The sequence below is a fragment of the Heterocephalus glaber genome, unplaced genomic scaffold (assembly GCF_053883595.1).
Source record: "Heterocephalus glaber isolate CG9 unplaced genomic scaffold, H.glaber_assembly_v1.0 deba00001461, whole genome shotgun sequence".
Lineage (NCBI taxonomy): Eukaryota > Metazoa > Chordata > Mammalia > Rodentia > Bathyergidae > Heterocephalus > Heterocephalus glaber.
Genome location: NW_028258308.1, coordinates 17,126,331 through 17,144,052, shown reverse-complemented (window position 1 = coordinate 17,144,052; position 17,722 = coordinate 17,126,331). Strand labels below are relative to the sequence as shown.

General features: G+C 36.3%; 1 protein-coding gene across 3 annotated transcripts in view; it reads right to left on the bottom strand.

The window, feature by feature from the left end:
* Positions 1-17,722, bottom strand: part of Trappc11 (trafficking protein particle complex subunit 11) — a 55,440-nt gene that overhangs the window by 15,900 nt on the left and 21,818 nt on the right. For all 3 annotated transcript variants that reach the window (XM_004852988.3, XM_021264972.2, XM_021264973.2), the window contains exons 15-25: positions 17,473-17,618; positions 17,176-17,237; positions 16,919-17,051; positions 16,242-16,372; positions 13,458-13,613; positions 11,466-11,653; positions 11,063-11,211; positions 10,778-10,899; positions 9,690-9,809; positions 8,236-8,301; positions 7,967-8,123 (exon numbers count right to left, since the gene is read on the bottom strand). In XM_004852988.3, coding sequence (XP_004853045.2) covers positions 7,967-8,123; positions 8,236-8,301; positions 9,690-9,809; positions 10,778-10,899; positions 11,063-11,211; positions 11,466-11,653; positions 13,458-13,613; positions 16,242-16,372; positions 16,919-17,051; positions 17,176-17,237; positions 17,473-17,618 — 1,430 coding nt within the window. The remainder of the gene's footprint in view (positions 1-7,966; positions 8,124-8,235; positions 8,302-9,689; positions 9,810-10,777; positions 10,900-11,062; positions 11,212-11,465; positions 11,654-13,457; positions 13,614-16,241; positions 16,373-16,918; positions 17,052-17,175; positions 17,238-17,472; positions 17,619-17,722) is intronic.

Genomic DNA, 17,722 nt, shown 5'->3' with positions numbered 1-17,722 from the left:
CAATATTCCATTATAATAAAAACCAGCGAGGCATTTGTATGTCTGTGATAAAGTCCTACCATAACTAATGAGTAAGGAGAGCTTGGATATAGAATAATACTTTATGATGACTATTTTTCTTTTTCCAAATTATTTCATGTCTCCACAGAAAACATTTTTGGGTAGAAAAAAAAAATTTCAGTTACTGGCTTTTGTTCGATTTGTTTTGTTTTGTGCTACTGGGGATTGAACCTAGGGCCTTCACAATAAGCTACTTGCCAGTCCTTTTGTATTTTGAGGCAGAGTCTTGCTAAGTAGCTAAGGTGCACAAGCTGGGTTTGACTTACAATCCTCCTACCTCAGGCTCTCTTTAGTTATTCTTCAAGCATTTAAATGTGATTCCATGTTCTGCCTTTCTCTGAGTAAATACTGATAGCATTCAAATGGAAATACTATCATCATGCATTACTTCATTATTACCAAATGTGACTATTCACTGCTTTCCAAGGAAGCTTTCCTATTATCAAATTTAAAGCAAACTCCTAGATGACAAAGTGAGTGCTCATCTAACCCAAGTCTTCTCTAACTGTCAAGTCTTCACAGCCCACACTATCACTCCTTTAAATGTAAAGGGTCAGTGGTGCCTATCTAATGCCAATTTTAGCAAATCTGAGTGAAACTGAAATAACAACAATGCCCCTAAACATTATGCTGTGATTCTGGGGGTTTTCTAATGAAAAGGATTGATCAATGGAGGTTTAAAAATATGGATAGATAACAATCCTCAGTGAAAAGGGGAAAAAAAAACTGAATTAATTTAAGTTCTTTTCAGTAATTTTAATAATTAAAAATGATACTGTTTAAAAAATTATATTGGCCAGGGGTTTGGCACAGTGGTGCTGCCGCCTGCCTCAAAAGCACAAGGTCCTGAGTTCAATCCCCAGTACCAAAAAAAAAAAAAGATACTGTGGCCCAGAATTTAAAAAATCCATTAATTCAAACCTCTGGAGAAAGCTTTTTTAAAAAGCCTGGACCATTCATATTAAACTCTACGATACTCCTCTCTAAATTCTAAATTAAGCTTGCTTTTGCTGTCTCCTGTTGCCATGAACTGTTGCCTCTCTGCTATGTGCCAGTCTGGTAGCTGATCTGGGTTGAAACCCCTACAAACTGAACTGGAATGGATTCATTCTAGACCAGAGGTCCCCAACTGGTCTCTAGCCTATTAGGAACCTGGCTGCCCAGCAGTTGTTCACAGAGGAGGAAGCTTCCGTTCTGCCATACCACCACTCCCAGCGCAAAGGTGGTAAGCCTTGCAGGCGCCAGCAGGACACCTCTCCACTCCCTACTCCCCCCACCCCGCCCCGTTGACATGAGAAGACACGTAAGCAAGCCTCAAAACCAGACTTCACGATCACCTAAAGCAACCCAAAAAGGAAACGAGATGGAACACTCTGATGCTCAACCACCTGGACTCCCTGAACTGGCAACAAAATAGGGTCTGGAAAAAATGAAATTAGAAATAATTTCTCAGATAACAGCAGAGATTGTACCCATAGTGGAAGACAAGATTAATAAATCTAGAGAGGACACAGATAAAAAAAAACAGAGGAGCTGAGGAAAATGATGGAATCCCAATATAGGAAACAAATGGAATCCATAAAACAGATACAAACAGAGTTCCAGGAGATTAAAAACTACATTAAAGGTCTACACAGCAGAATGAGTCAATGTGAGGACAGAATTTCAGATATAGAAGATAAGATTGCAATTAGTGACCAGGAAAAGAAAAATTTCTTTCAAATTGTAAGGGATCATGAGAAATCAATCCAGCAGCTGCTATACGGACGATGCAAAGAAGAATAACATCAGACTGACTGGAGTCAATGAAGAAACAGCAGAGAGTGCAGATGACATAAAAAAAACTGTTCACAGAAGTGATGGCAGAATACTTCCAAGCAGGGGAAAAGAACTTGACATACAGATAAGTGAGGCATATAGGACTCCAGCTAGCCTTCATCAAAAAAAATCTACACATAGGCATATAATTGCTAAGATTCCAGAAATGCAACAGAAGAACAAAGTTCTACAAGCAGTTAGAGAAAAGAAACAATTCACATACAAAGGAAAGCCCATCAGAATCACAGTAGACTTCTCAATGCAAACCCTCAAGGGAAGAAGAGCTTGGAGTGATGTATTTCAAGCCCTAAAAGAAAACAGCCTCCAACCCAGATTGATGTACCCTGCAGAATTATCTTTCAAAATTAATGGAGAAATAAGATACTTTCATGACAAAGCGCAACTTAAGAACTTCATGAATATCAAACCAGCACTCCAAAAAATTTTAGACAATATCCTAGGAAAAGACAATGAGGATCACAACCCCAGGAAGCCCAGAAAGGCTCCATCAGACATGACAAGAAATTAAACACAAAGGAGGACAATCCAACAAACAGAAAAAGTCATGACAAGGATAAGGCAATATGCATCAGTTATAACCATCAACGTTAATGTTCTCAACTAACCAGTAAAAAGAAATAGACTGGCAGAATGGGTCAAGAAGCAGGATCTAACAATATTCTGCATACAAGAAACACACTTAATTCGAAAAGAAACTCACAGACTGAAAATTAAAGGGTGGAAAAAAATACTCCATGCGATGGGAACCCGAAAAAAAGCAGGAGTAGCTATACTCTTTGCAGACCAAGTAGATTTCAAACCCACAATGATTAAGAGAGACAAGAAAGACACTATGTCCTTGTAAAGGGAACAATCCAAGAGGAAGAGATAACAGTCATAAATATCTATGCACCAAACACTAGTGCACCAAACTATATAAAACAAATACTAATGGACATGAAAATATCTTATAAGTACTAATACAGTAGTAGTGGGGGACCTCAATACCCCACTGTCACAAATAGATAGATCAACTAGACTAAAAATAAGCAACAGAATACTAGAACTCAATGAAACTCTTGAACAAATGAACTTAACAGATGTGTACAGAGTGTTCCACCCCACGAAATCACAATACACATTGTTTTTAGCTGCACATGGGTCATTCTACAAAATAGACCACATACTTGCTCATAGAACACATTTAAGTAAGTGCAAAGGAATTGAAGTTATCCCCTGTATATTATCAGACCATAGTGTGATGAAACTGGAGATCAATAGCAAAAGAAACCACAAAAATTTCATGAACACATGAAAATTGAACAACACACTTCTGAATAACCAATGAATGGGTCATGGAGGAAATTAAAGACGAAATCAGACAGTTCCTTCAATTAAATGACAATGACAATACAACATATCAGAATCTACAGGACACAATGAAAGCAGTCTTATGAGGAGAATTCACAGCAGTAAATACTCATATTTGGAAAACAGGGCGAGCCCAATTAAACAACCTGATGCTGAACCTCAAGCTTCTAGAAAAAGAAGATCAGGACAAACCCACAGCTCATACAAGGGAGGAAATTATAAAGATCAAGGCACAAATCAATGTAAGGGAGACTAAGAGAATGATATAAAAAAATCAATGAAGCCAAGTGTTGGTTCTCCAAAAGAATAAACAAAATTGACAAACCTTTAGCCAACCTTCTCAGAAAAAGGAAAGAAAAGGCCTAAATCCATGCAATTAGGAATGAAAAGGATGAAATTACAATGAACCCAGCAGAAATACAGAGGATCATAAATACCTACTTCGAGAACCTGTATGCCAATAACATGGAAAACACAGAAGAAATGGACAGATTACTAGATATGTATGAATTACCAAAGTTGAATGAAGAAGACCTAAACATTTTAAAAAACCCAATATCAAATAATGAAATTGAAACCGTAATTAAAAACTTATCAACTAAAAAAAGCCCAGGTCCTGATGGCTTCACGGCTGAATTCTAGAAGACATTTAAAGAGGAACTACTGCCACTACTGTTAAAACTCTTCAATGAAATTGAAAGGGAAGCAATACTCCCAAATTCATTCCTGGAAGCAAGCATCACCTTGATCCCCAAAGCAGAGAAAGAACCAACTGAAAAGGAGCACTATAGGCCAATCTTACTAATGAACACAGACGCAAAAATCCTTAATAAGATACCGGCAAATAGAATGCAGAAGATCATCAAGAAGATCATACACCCTCACCAAGTGGGATTCATCCCAGGGATGCAGGGATGGTTCAATATATGCAAATCAATCAATGTAATACACTATATCAATAGAGCCAAGGACAAAAACCATACGATTATTTCCATAGATGCAGAAAAAGCATTTGACAAAATCCAGCAAGCATTTATGATAAAAACCCTACAAAAAATTGGAATAGATGGTCTCTACCTCAAACTGATAAAAGCCATCTATGAAAAACCAACAGCCAATATCATACTGAATGGTCAAAAACTGAAATCCTTCACACTAAAATCAGGAACAAGACAAGGATGTCCACTATCACCACTCTTGTTCAATATAGTTTTGGAAACATTAGCCATGGCAATTAGACAAGAGAAAGAAAGAAAAGGATTAAAGAAATGAAGAAGTCAAATTGTCATTATTTGCAGATGACATGATACTCTAAATAGAAGACCCCAAGAACTCCACCAAATGTCTTATTGACTTAATAACCAAATTCAGTCAAGTAGCTGGTTACAAGGTCAACACACAAAAATCAATAGCTTTCCTCTACACAAATGATAGACTCACTGAGAGAGAAATAGGGCAAATAATTCCTTTCACAATAGCACCCAAAAAACTGAAATACCTAGGAATCATCCTAACAAAAGAAATCAAAGACCTCTTCTCTGAAAACTATGGCACTCTGAAAAGAGAGATTGAAGATGATATCAGAAAATGGACAGACATCCCCTGCTCCTGGGTAGGAAGGATTAATATAGTAAAAATGGCCATACTTCCAAAACTGCTATATAGATTTAATGCAATTCCAATTGAGATCCCAGCAACATACTTCATGGGCCTTGAGAAAACAATCCAAAAATTCATTTGGAACAAGAGACCCAGAAGAGCAAAAGCAATTCTAGGTAACAGAGACATGGCAGGGGGTATCACAATCCCCAACCTGCAACTCTACTACAAAGCTACTGTGATAAAAACAGCATGGTACTGGCAAAGAAACAGACCTGAGGACCAGTGGAACAGATTAGAAGATGCAGAAACAACTCCAGACATACTCAGCCACCTCATCTTTGACAAAGGAGCCAAATACCCTCACTAGACGAAAGATAGCCTCTTTAATAAATGGTGCTGGAAAAACTGGGTTTCAGCTTGCCAAAGATTAAAACTAGACCTCTATCTTTCAACATGCACTGAAGTGAGATTGAAATGGATTAAAGATTTCAATATTAAAACAGAAACGATGGGGCTGGGGATTTAGCTCAGTGGTTTTGCCGCCTGCTGTGCAATCCCAAGGACCCGAGTTCAATATCTGGTACTAGAAAAAAAAAACAGAAATGCTGAACTGGCTGGAACAGAGGTTAGGTAGAACTTTTGAAGACATTGGTGTAGGAAAAGATTTTATGAACAAAACCTCAGTTGCCTGTGACCTAACACAAACAGTTAAGAAGTGGGATCTCTTCTTACTAAAAAGCTTCTGCACAGCAAGAGAAACCATCAACAGAGTGAAGAGACAACCCACAATGTGGTAAAAAATTTTCACCTGCTGTTCCTCAGACAAAGGTCTACTATCTAGAATCTATAAAGAACTTAAAAAAATCAGATCTCCCAAATTTAAAGACCCAATCCAAAAATGGGCATCTGAAATGATCAGACATTCCTCAGACAAAAAAGTAGAAATAGCAAGTAAATATATGAAAAAATGTTCAACATCAGTGGTCATTCAAGAGATCCAAATGAAAACAACGCTGAGATTCCACTTCACTCCAAAAAGAATGGCTGCTATCATGAAATCAACCAATAACAAATGCTGGCGGGGCTGTGGGGAGAGGAACTGTACTGCACTGCTGGTGGGAGTGTCGACTGGTGTGATCACTGTGGAAATCAGTGTGGAGATCCCTCAAAGAAATAGGACTAGAAGTCCCATTTGACCCAACTATTCCCCTGCAAAGAATTAAAAGAATCATACTGCAGTGATATACGTGTACCCATGTTCATAGCACCACAGTTTGTAATAGCTGAAACTTGGAAACAGCCCAAATGCCCATCAACTGGAGACTGGATAAAGAAAATGTGGTTTTTTTTTTATAAAATGGAGTACTACTCGGGCATAAAAATTGAGAAATTAGAGATATTTATAGCTAAATGGATGCACATTGAGGCGATACTCTTAAGTGAAATAAACAGGACACACATATGTAAATACCAAATAGTTTCTCTAGTGTGAGAAACTGAAAGTGTAAATAAGGACTAAAGGATATGATAGATAATGTGAAATAGGAAGAAAAGGGGCAAAGAGGAAGGGGAAGTGGGAGGGGTAGGGGAAAGGAAAGAAGGGAATGGAATTAATATGAGAAAATGAAAAAATGGAAACAAAGTCATTGTAAATAGGGAGGGCAGGGGAATGGGGAAAAAATAAGAACCAAGAGAGATTATGTAAAGGTGCAAATTTCCAATGATGAATGTCATTATATTGTATATATTGTGCCTAAAGTGTACCAATAAAATTAAATTTAAAAATATTAAATTCTAAGTAAACCAAAATTATCACAATGTGCAGAGAATCATAATATTGATTATGACCAAGCAGACTGTAAAGAGTTAACACCACAACTGGCTTGTTTTGAGAAGTGAGTTTGGCTGAAGCCTATGTGCCAAGGTCAGACTAACTCGCACCCAAATTCCGTTGCTACAACTAAAGCCTTCTGACTAGAAGGACAATGTTCTAATTACAACCATATATTTTGTCTATTCCGTTCCTAATTCAAGAATGCTTTGTCTTGTCCTTTATGAGCCTGGTTTACATTAATTTCCATAGAAACCACTAGTAGCTCGCCTTCAAGTGCCTGGGACTGGCCAGTGCCTGCTGGCTACATTGGCATTGGTTGTCCTGGCTCCCCACTTTCTCTCCTAGTTCTGTCTCTTAGCGTATTTTTTTCTCACGCCTGTATCTTATACTGGGCAGGTGGGGTACTGGAACCTAACTACAGGAGTCTCTGGCAACAATGTTTATCAACAATTAACATTAGCATCAATTTGTAACACAGAATTAATACACTGTTGATTTTGAAAGTAGAGGAAACAGCCATATACCACTGGAATGTGTGGCTCCAAGAAGTTAGAAAAGGGAAAAAATAGATTCTCCCTTAGAACCTTAAGAAAGAATGCACCTATACCAACACCTTATATTAAGAACTTGTTTTAGACCACTAATTTTGTGGTCATTTATTTCAGCAGCAATAGGACACTATTATTTCTCAATGTAATAAACACTTGTTAAATGATGCTGACAAAACCAGGATGATTCAAGACAAGCTCTGGCTGTAAAAGAGCAAAGGCTATTAAGGGAGCCATATTTGTAAGTAAATACATACAATATACATTATACAATATAATGGAGCAAGAAGAACATATAAAACTTCCACTAGAAGAACATATAAAACACCATGGCCCAATCAAAAAATGGGCAACAGAAAGTAATAAATACTTTTCAGAAGACACACAAATAGCTAATAAATACATGAAGAAGTGTTCAACATCTCTGGCATTAGAGAAATGCAAATTAAAACAACACTGAGATTCCAACTTACCAGAAAGAATGGTTATCATCAAGAAATCAAATAATAGCAAATGCTGGTGAGGTTGTGGGGAAAAAAGACCTTTCTACATATTGTTGATGGGAATGAGCAAATAGTAAGTGATAGTCATTCAACTTTAATTTTAAATGTATTTGCTTTTGTGAATATAACTCCCAACTTCCCTTTTAGTAAAAAGTTAACTCTTACACTGTTAGCTTACACACACACACAACTCCTTCTACCATGGAAGTGAGAATGATCTAAAGTGTCACCTTTGTCCACTTGGGACTCCAGCTGATCCACTGCCATCATGGATGGAGCGAGCTGTAGCTCACTAGACACGATAGTGAGGGCCCACGGTGAGGCACTTAGTAGGTCGGTCATCAGCAGAAAGGGGATATCAGCATAGACCCTTTCCAGATGCTCAAACTGACACCAAGGGAGAGAAAAGGTCTGTCAGGAATTGTGTCAATCCACTTCATGTTTCCTGTCATTTTCTATAACATACTGGTGATTGCCAGTATGCATCACAGGAACATACCTTTGTAGAAACAAATTTAACTGCAACATCAAATGGAAAGACAGTTTCTATTGTGACAGTTTCATCCTGCAAGAAAACATAAAGGGGGGATTTAGCTCAGTGGCACCGTACCTGCCTCGCAAGCACAAGGTCCTGAATTCGATCCCTAGTACAAAAAAAAAGAGAAAACATAAAAGGCACATTCAATGGCTTTTCTAAATCTTTTTTTATATAAACAGTTTAAAAAAGAGAAGACCGATAAAATACAACCTATAAATGACCAATAAATTCAATATGAAGATGCAAGGGTTTTTCTTAGGTAATATTTAGAAAAGTCTATGTAGAGCGGTCTATTATTTCTAATAGGTTACCTATGTTTTATAACAATTCACACTGCAAAGTACTTTTTTCCACCTTTGTTATTGCAGGAGCCTATAAAGAAGGCAGGGCAGCAGCATCACCACTTTAGAGATGAGCTACTGAGTGTTAAGCAAAATAAGGTGACTTGCCTAAAGCCACAAGGCTGATGGTACCAAGCCTGGAATCTGGGCTTTTCTCTTGTGCAAATTCCTTACCTCACCCTGACTCAAGATGACTAAAATAACAGTAAAAACAACAATAACAAGGTAATATGACAGGCAGGCACTATTATAATCACTGTACATGTATTATTTAATGATCATAATCACTCAAGGAAATAGATGCTAGTATGATTGTCACTTTAACGTGAGGAGGTCACATATCTAAAGTAAATGAAACATGCAGAAACTTTACTGAATCTGATCCTGGAGCTCTACCCGTTACCAATATGCTACACCTCTTCTCTCTCTAAAAGAGCCTATCTGAAAAACAACGGGGTTATTATAGCTTTCAAAACATAAACACACACTACTGATGAGAAACCCTGAAGAAGATCACAATGGTTAAAAGCTCAGGCTGTGTTGTCAGAGAGCCAGTCTCCAACCCCAGCTGGGACAAGTTGTCTGACCTCCGATACTACAATAGCACCGTGACTTAGGGGCAATAGCACTGTGACATGCGGGCTCTTTAATCTCAGTTTCAAGATCCTCAGAGGGTTGATATGAGAATTAAATGAGACAACACATAAATGTGCTGAGATTGCAGCCTTATCTCCTAATTCATTATCTTGGTTCTGTATTATATCAGGGTATGTAAAATTTTTGACAGTACAAAAATGTGTCTTTTTCTCTCTCTCTGCTGGAAAATACTGCTTACCCTTTGACATTTTTTTCTATCCCAATGACTTATAAATAGCCTATGGCCGGAAATCTGTACAATAACCACAGTATAAAATCCCAAGTTGCTAGTTGGCCTTTTTCTCTACTGGGCTTCGGACAATTCCTAAGAAAAACCTGAGACGACACTACTGTCACAATCAAGAAGACAGTAACTAAAATATAAAACAGAGGGATATGCCAGACATGATGGTTCATGAAGTAGTTACAAAAAATTACCTTGTGACATCTGCAAATAATTTCTTTTTCTTCAACAGTTGTATTGATTAGATAAGAAACATACACAAGAAACATTCTTGAGCCCACGGTTCCACAGTGAAGATATATCTTTTTTTCCAGCTGTAACAATGTAAAGTGTTATAGTTTAATATTACTTCCTCCTGATATGTATTTGAAGATAAGGTCCCCAACTTTTAGAGTTTACCACACCAACTAGCTGAATTATTTTATAGGCTGTTACAGTACAACTAATCTAACTAATCAAAGATCCCACCCTGGAGAACCTGACTACACTGCCATGGCATAAGAGTGGGGTCACTGCTAATCTTTTTATCCTGTACTGGGGACTGAAGCCAGGCTCTTGTGCATGCTAGGCAAAAGCTGTATCACTGAGCTACATATTCCTAGCCCTAATCTATCTTTCTTTAATCATTACCCTCAACTTCCCAAGAATTTTTGCATTCAGTTTGGAAATAGAAATTGGGAGGTTACTGTGCTAAGTTATAGATAATAGCTATTTTATCCAGCAATTAATTCTCCATATTAGGTTCATTTGTTCTAAAATTCCTTGTATAAAAACTGCCTAAGAGGGCTGGTGATACTGTTCAGTAGTAAGAGTGCTTGCCTGATATGTTTGAGGCCCTCCATTAATCCCCAACACTGGGGAAAAAATATTTAAATACTGGATTAAAATGTTCATTAGTTAAATCATGTTTTTTTTTCAGTTTTTCTAAATTCATATATGTCTCCAGTACACAATGAATACACCTCTTAATTCGTTTTTCATCCCCTTCCCCTATTCTTCCTCCCCCTCCTGGTTCCTTTCCCTTTTGCAAAAGATGTATCTCCCTTTTTCCTATTATCTATTTTTTATTTTGCTCCTTGAGACTTTAATGTTAAGTGAAATAACACACACAAATTTAAATATTGCATGGTTTCTCTTATATGAGAAACCCAAAATATAAATAAAGTTAAGTCACTTTTTTAGTCCTAGGATGTGATGACAAAATGCTCTGAAATGAAAACACTGCACATTTAAAGCTACAAACCAACTGATTTCCTCTCTAATCTCAGTTAGCCAAGTCCACCTGTTCCTCTGGATGTAAGTCTCCGACAGGAATATCAGTGAGTAAAGCTGGGTAAGATTCGTCACATAGTTCTGTCCCATGTAGTGTCACATGAGTTTTCTGAGTTAAGTTGGCATCCTGCCCTGAAAGGGTCAAAATTAACATTTTAAGACATGAGAATCCAAACATCGCAATAATCAATACTATAAGAAGAGCATTATATCATACAACCTTTTAAAGGAACTCCATACTGCCAACACCATGACACTTATTAATACCAATCAAACTTTAAAAACAAATGTTTACCTGGTTTTAAACCAGCAGTGAGCTTCACATCTCTGATATGGGTCTTCTCATGAGACTGAACAGTCACAACCAAACAATACATTTCATTTGTTAGGGCAGGTGGCTCATGGTGCAGATGTACAGAAATATTTGGAACTCTGGAAATGATCCTTAAAAAGAAATCTTAGTTAAGTAACTGATTTTTTCCCCCAGCCCTTGTTACTCCTTGTCAGAGCTTTGCTAGGTTGCCCAGGCTGGCCCTGAACTTGCAACCCTCCTGCCTCAGTCTCCCAGGCAGCTGGGACTAGAGGCATACACCACTGCCTCTGGCTAAGTAACTGATTAAAAAATAATTATTTAAATAAGATATTGTTAAAAAATAAGAGGATGATCTTTCACAATCTGCCTTACAAAGTAGACTTACATTGTGCTTGCCTGAATTATGATGCTGTCCCAGTGAACTTCATTGTCAGGGAGCTTAGGTCGTCTTTTGAAAGACCTCGCAGCCTGCAGGGCTTCCTGGGAGGAAGCGGCATCTCCTCCTCCTCCCTGCCAGCTCAAAACCACACACCGGCCCGTCTCACTGCCCAGAACCAGATCCACGGAAGTAATCTGGAAGAGGAAGGGCTGTCAGAAACACCATCTCACACTTTCTTTTCATCATCCCCTCTGACAAAGCCACACCGAGGACTGCTAGCATTTAAAGTTCATCTAGAGGCCCAGAGTATAAGTTAGTCTTCTGGTTGGGACACTGATCACTGGGCTCTGGGTTTCAACTTCTTCAGCTTTAAAAGAGAGATCATTACCGAACTTTCTACCTAAGAGACTGTACAGTACAGTTGTGATGTTAGTATCTGACACGGTAATTAAAATAACAGATGCTCAGTTAGTGGGTGCCGAAGAAAATACATATTTTCATGATCACTGATATATTTACAACCTAATTTCTAATTCTAAAATTTTTTTCTGAAAATATAGTACTAGCAATGAAAAGTTTTAATTGAATAAATCTTGCTTTCCACCTAAATAAAAGGACTCAAAATAGGATTACTAAATATGATTTATGTCTGGTAGGCTTCCTCAGGTACCATGTAAAAAATAAAATACATTATTAGAGATTTGTTCAATCATGAAAGGCTTTTTAAGAATGAGTAACAGCCAGATGTGGTGGTGCATGTTTGTAATCCCAGTATTGTGGGAAGCTAAGGCAAGAAGATCCAAGATTCCCCTAGCCTCAGCAACTTAGTGATTTACCAAGAATCAGTCTCAAAATGTTTAAAAAGGCTGGGGATGTAGCTCATTACAAAGGCCCTGGGTTTAATCCTCAGTATTACAAACAAATCAAAACACAACACTTGTTTATAGGTCAATAATAAAGTTAACCATATTATAGAAATTATTATGGAACTACTAATAATATAACTTTAGGTACCATCTACCTTAGTAATAGTCCCAAGCTTAAAATACCTAATCATTTTTAAGTCATGGAAGCAAACACTGAATAAGTGCTTACTATGTGCTAATCACAAGAAGCAATTTACATTAACTGATTTAATCCTGATAAAACTCTATGGTGTGAGTACTATTACTATCCCATTTTATAGATGAATACACTTAGACATAAAATGGTAACTGCTCAGAGCCACAAGCTAGTGTATGCCAAAAAGTGGGAATTTAAGCTCACATAGTTTGACTCCAGAGTTTAGGCTCAAATAAAATACTATTTTTATCATATATTTCTCAAAGGCTTTTTAATTATCTGTATTAAATTAATCTTTTAAAATATTTACCTTCATTTTTCTTTAAATATATGCAATCAGCAATGTCTAAACACTAAAGATATTTAGTCTGAATTATACAAAATAGATTTACTATATTACATAATATATATTAAAACTCCCTAAGAAGTGTTATGTACATGAACCCATTCCCCACAACATTGTTATTATATACTACAAACATGTACTAACAAATATAAAAAACTGAAAAATCTCCTTACCTGATTATCTAATTAAAAATGAGTTTGGTGTTATATACTAACAAGAAATGATACCTATGTCTAATGTACTAACAAAAATTAAAAATTGAAAAATCTCAACTGATTACCTAATTAAAAATGAGTTTGGTCTTACATACTAACAGGAAACGATGTCTATGTCTAATATATATATAAAGTGAAAAAAGCCAGCTGTGGAGTATTATGTATAATATATTTTTTATTTAAATATAATTTTTTATTTGAAAACAAAATTTTAAACTAAAAATATGCTCACAGAAAAATGTGGAAGGAAATCAAGAATAGTTTCAAATGGAAGATTTTCATTTTTTTACTTAACTTCTGCATTGTTTTTATTTTTTTATGTAAACATGCCATTTTTGTAATTAAGAATATTTTTAAACAAATTTCATGACTAACCTCTATTTTCTTTCCCACATCTTCAGTTTTTGCAACAAATTTAAATAACAATTTTCTTGTTTTGCCAGGAACTAAACACATCTTTCCTTGAGTCAAGTTTTCTAAAACTTCACTTGCTTTGGATGCTTCTTCTATTACACAGAACTGGTTGTATTCCTGAAAAAAAGGTGAAAAAAGATCAGTTTACTAACACTGAATGTCAGCTGTTTTTCCCAACATTAATGCCAAGTGATGTGCAGATTACTGGTTATAAAGTTCATTAACAAAAGAAAGGGTCTGGGTGCCAAATTCAGACACTTATCTTCTCCCTGTTGCCAAAATGAAAAAAACAAAGAGTTCACTAAGCACAATCTGACTTCGGAAAGCATTTCTTTTGTAGAGAGACAAAGATTTCTTCTTTGTTGTACTGAATGCTCCTATCATTTCCTTTTCTTTTTTGGTTGTTTATTTAGTTTTGAGACAGGGTCTTACTTTGTAATACATGCTGGCCTTGAACTCACTATGTAGCCCAGGCTGGCCTTGAACTCCCACAATTCTCCTGCCTCAACCTCCCAAGTGCTGGGATTATAGGCATGTGCCATCATGCCTGGCTCATCTCCTTTTTTTAAGAGAGTTTTTGTTTGTTTTTTTCAACATGGTTTCTGTGACACTATCTCTTAATTTTCCTCTCCTTGGTCAATTCCTGGTTTTCCCTCAAAGCCTTCATCTTATCCCTTTAATTTGGAGGTCCCAAAAGTTTCAGTCCTTGATTTTCTGTTTTTTCTTGTTTTCTCTTTATGTTCACTTCATAGGCAAGTTTATATACTACCATATATTCTGCACCTTTGTACTAAAATATCTCTCACACATAAAAAAAATTATCCTAGTCTAACCTATTTTCTTATCTTATCTTTGTCTAGTATAAATCCATTACCACCTCAAACTCAGCACACCCTAAACTGAATTTGTATCTACCTACCCAGAACCACATACTCCTCCTTACAGATGAATAAATAGAAGCTTCTTTCATGTATGTCTACGAAATTGCCATTCTCATCTGTTCAATGAATATCAAGAGCCTTCCAAGTACCATCTTCTGTCACAGCAGATGATTAGCCTTCACAGAAAATTCTTGTATAAAATTCAAGTTTTATACAGTCCCTCTAATTTTCTTTTCTAGTTCATGCTTACAAAACATAAGCATTGTATTTTTTTCTTATGATTTGTACCTTGAATTTCAATAAGACATATTCAGAATATAACTGAATCTTTAAAACTAATGCTTTACATTTATTGTAGCTTTTTTATCAGTTTTTAACTATAGTAGTAGTTTTTATAGTAATACATGGAAGTAGTTTATGGTTCTTGAAAGAAAAGAAAAAAGAAAAGGAAAGAAATGGAAGAGCAAGATAATAATGGAAAAGAAAAGTCCCTGTCTTGAACCTCTAATTCCTAGCCTTGCTAGTTCAATCAGTCCTGTGAGTCGGGGGAGACTTCTGTTAGGTTTAGATCTAAAATTGCACTCTAAACCCTCATGTGTTTGGAAGGTGACTGGATTATGGGGATGCTACAGCTGACCACCTGTGAGGAGGTCTGGACTGGTCGGAAGAGGCAGGTCACTGTGGCATGACCTGGAAGGGAATATTTCCCACACTGGCTCCTCCCTCAACTCTGCTTCATGGGCCCCTTGTCCTGAGCAGCTTTCCTCTGTGGCAGGCCCTTCCACCATGCCTTCCTGCCTTAGAGCCAACTACACAAGGACTGAAACTTCTAAAATGTGAGCAAAAATGAACCTCTCCTCTTTTACACTGTGGTTGTCAGGTATTTTGTCCCAGTGATGAGGAAAGTAACTAAGACAGCTTTCCTGAGGAAACAATGTTTTCAAGCTATAAAAGACTATAAGGAATTAACTAGTCAAGGAGGCTGGCAAACCAACCCAATCAGAGAAAACAGCATATACAAATCTCCTGTGTTTCATTCATCTGATTTTCATTCTTTATACTCTCTATTCACTCAATAATCCAGATTTATCTATTTTTTTAAAACTCTTGTATTCTTAAATCTCCATTCCTACCACTAGAATCTGAATCCAAACCCTATACTTTTTACCTGAGTTAACATACAGTCTCTAATTAGTTTCCATGATATCGTTTCTTTCTCTTTATTTGCACCTACAATATATCTCTTAGACAAAAACTTCATGCTACTGCTTTAATATTTTCAAACTACTAGAAGGAATCCCTGGGTAAGTATTTGAAGTTACATAAAACATACTGATCTTCAGGCAACCAAGGTTCATCTAACCATTTCTATTATAAGGACATTTCTCAGTTCTTATGAATAAAATCCTATTAAACCAGGTAATATCCTTTATCACCATCTAATAAATAGAACACAGATTAACAAATGAATAAATAACTCCTAAAAGACTTCTATTTATTTAGACCATCTCTGTTTAACTCTTTCAAGGTTCTTATAAGCCATCTGGCCACAAGAAAAAACAAAGACTTAACCACTTACTAGTCCACCCTTTATTTAAATAAAGGGTGACCAAAAATTGCATATATTTTTCATTAACTTTTATAAGACAATAAAACAGGAAACATAAAAACAACAATTTTATCAAATTTATTCAATACAAGAACTGACTAGTTGAAATGACACCGGCCTGAGTGACACTTGGGAAAGTCAGTACGTAAACAAATTCACTGCTCAACTGTGAAGTGGTTAAAATGCTCATTTTATGTTGTTTAATGCAAGCTACTATCATATACCTAGTAATAACACATGGATATGTACCATTACCTGATTATTAAAGCTGACACAGAGCTTGGAAAACCTAATGGGGTGTGGACAATCAGCCTTCAGATAAATATCAAACTGAACAGGAACATCAACATGAAAACTTGGGGCATGAAACTTGGCTTTACATTGCACTAGAAATCAAACAAAAAGGGCTGAGTTAGTTGTATACTACCCAATACTCAATACGTGACCCATGCACATTATTTTGTGAATCACATGTACTCTTCAGAAAAAACACAACTGCATTCTTTTTCCTTAAGATATTCTTATAGAAGTTATAGAACTTCTACACTTAAGTTAGTTCAACAGACATAATGTATCTCACTTTAAATGAATGAAAGTTAAGTAAATATAACTTCAAAACTATCTTTAATTAAAAAAAAGTTGCCCCTAAAATGTAGATGACAGGATTTTAAAGGAAAAAGAACCATTTTGTGATTATTTCAAAATACTTGCCTGGAAGTGTCTTTTCAAGTGTATTTCTAACATGTGAACTATAAATAAAGAGTATGTTTTAAGACATAAATCAAATATTTCTTATCTTTTAATAACATCAAGGAGAAAAAAGTTATAATTTATCCATAAAATGATCATACTTTGAAAAAGTCCACATTTATTTGTTTTCCAGAAAGGAGAATGGTTTCTCTGAAATAATCTTATAGATGCTGGCTACCTACCAAATGGTACAAAGTCTTGGACTCCTATAGTGAAAACATTGCTGCCAGCCAGAGAAACTCGGTCTGCCCACAGCTTCTGAGCAGTCTTCACAGCTAATGCATCACAGTCGGGTTCAGGATCAGGACATTCATTCTGCAACAATACACAGTTAAATGTTTAGTTTTTATTAGTTGAAGAAAAATAGGCATACCTAGACTATGTAAATCTGGGTATACATATTCCTATAAGACATTTTATACAAAGAATCCCAACCTACCATTAAAACATTTATGAGGTTCTTTTCTATCCGAGATTTCTGGTCATCTTTCAGAGTTGAAGCTAAAATGAAGAAGAAATAAAATTAGAACTATAAAAAGTAAGCCTCGCTAGCCTCACTTAATGTTTCTAAAATATTTCAGAGTGAATATCTCTTCTAAGATGACTAAGCATAGTGACTTGCACTTAACAGAAGTACTACTAAATATTGGATGCTGAATTATTCTTCCAATTTTAAAAAGTAAAGATACTAAATAACGTTGTGGATTGGAATCTTACTGAAAGAACATCAAATTACCTCTTCCAAGGAGTTCTAGGGAGTAAGTAATGTAATCCTTTAGCTGGGCCATGAGGTAGGAACACTTAAGAGCAGTAGCGAGTATAGATGTGAGCAGAGTCCACCATCCTTCACTCCGATAATCACACATCACATAATCTAGTAATCTAAGGGACAATAAGGAGCAAGGCATACTGAATCGGCTTCACAAGAAGGGTTTGAAGGGTTCTTGGAGAAAATATAAAGTGCTTTTCACTCTTTAATGTAAATA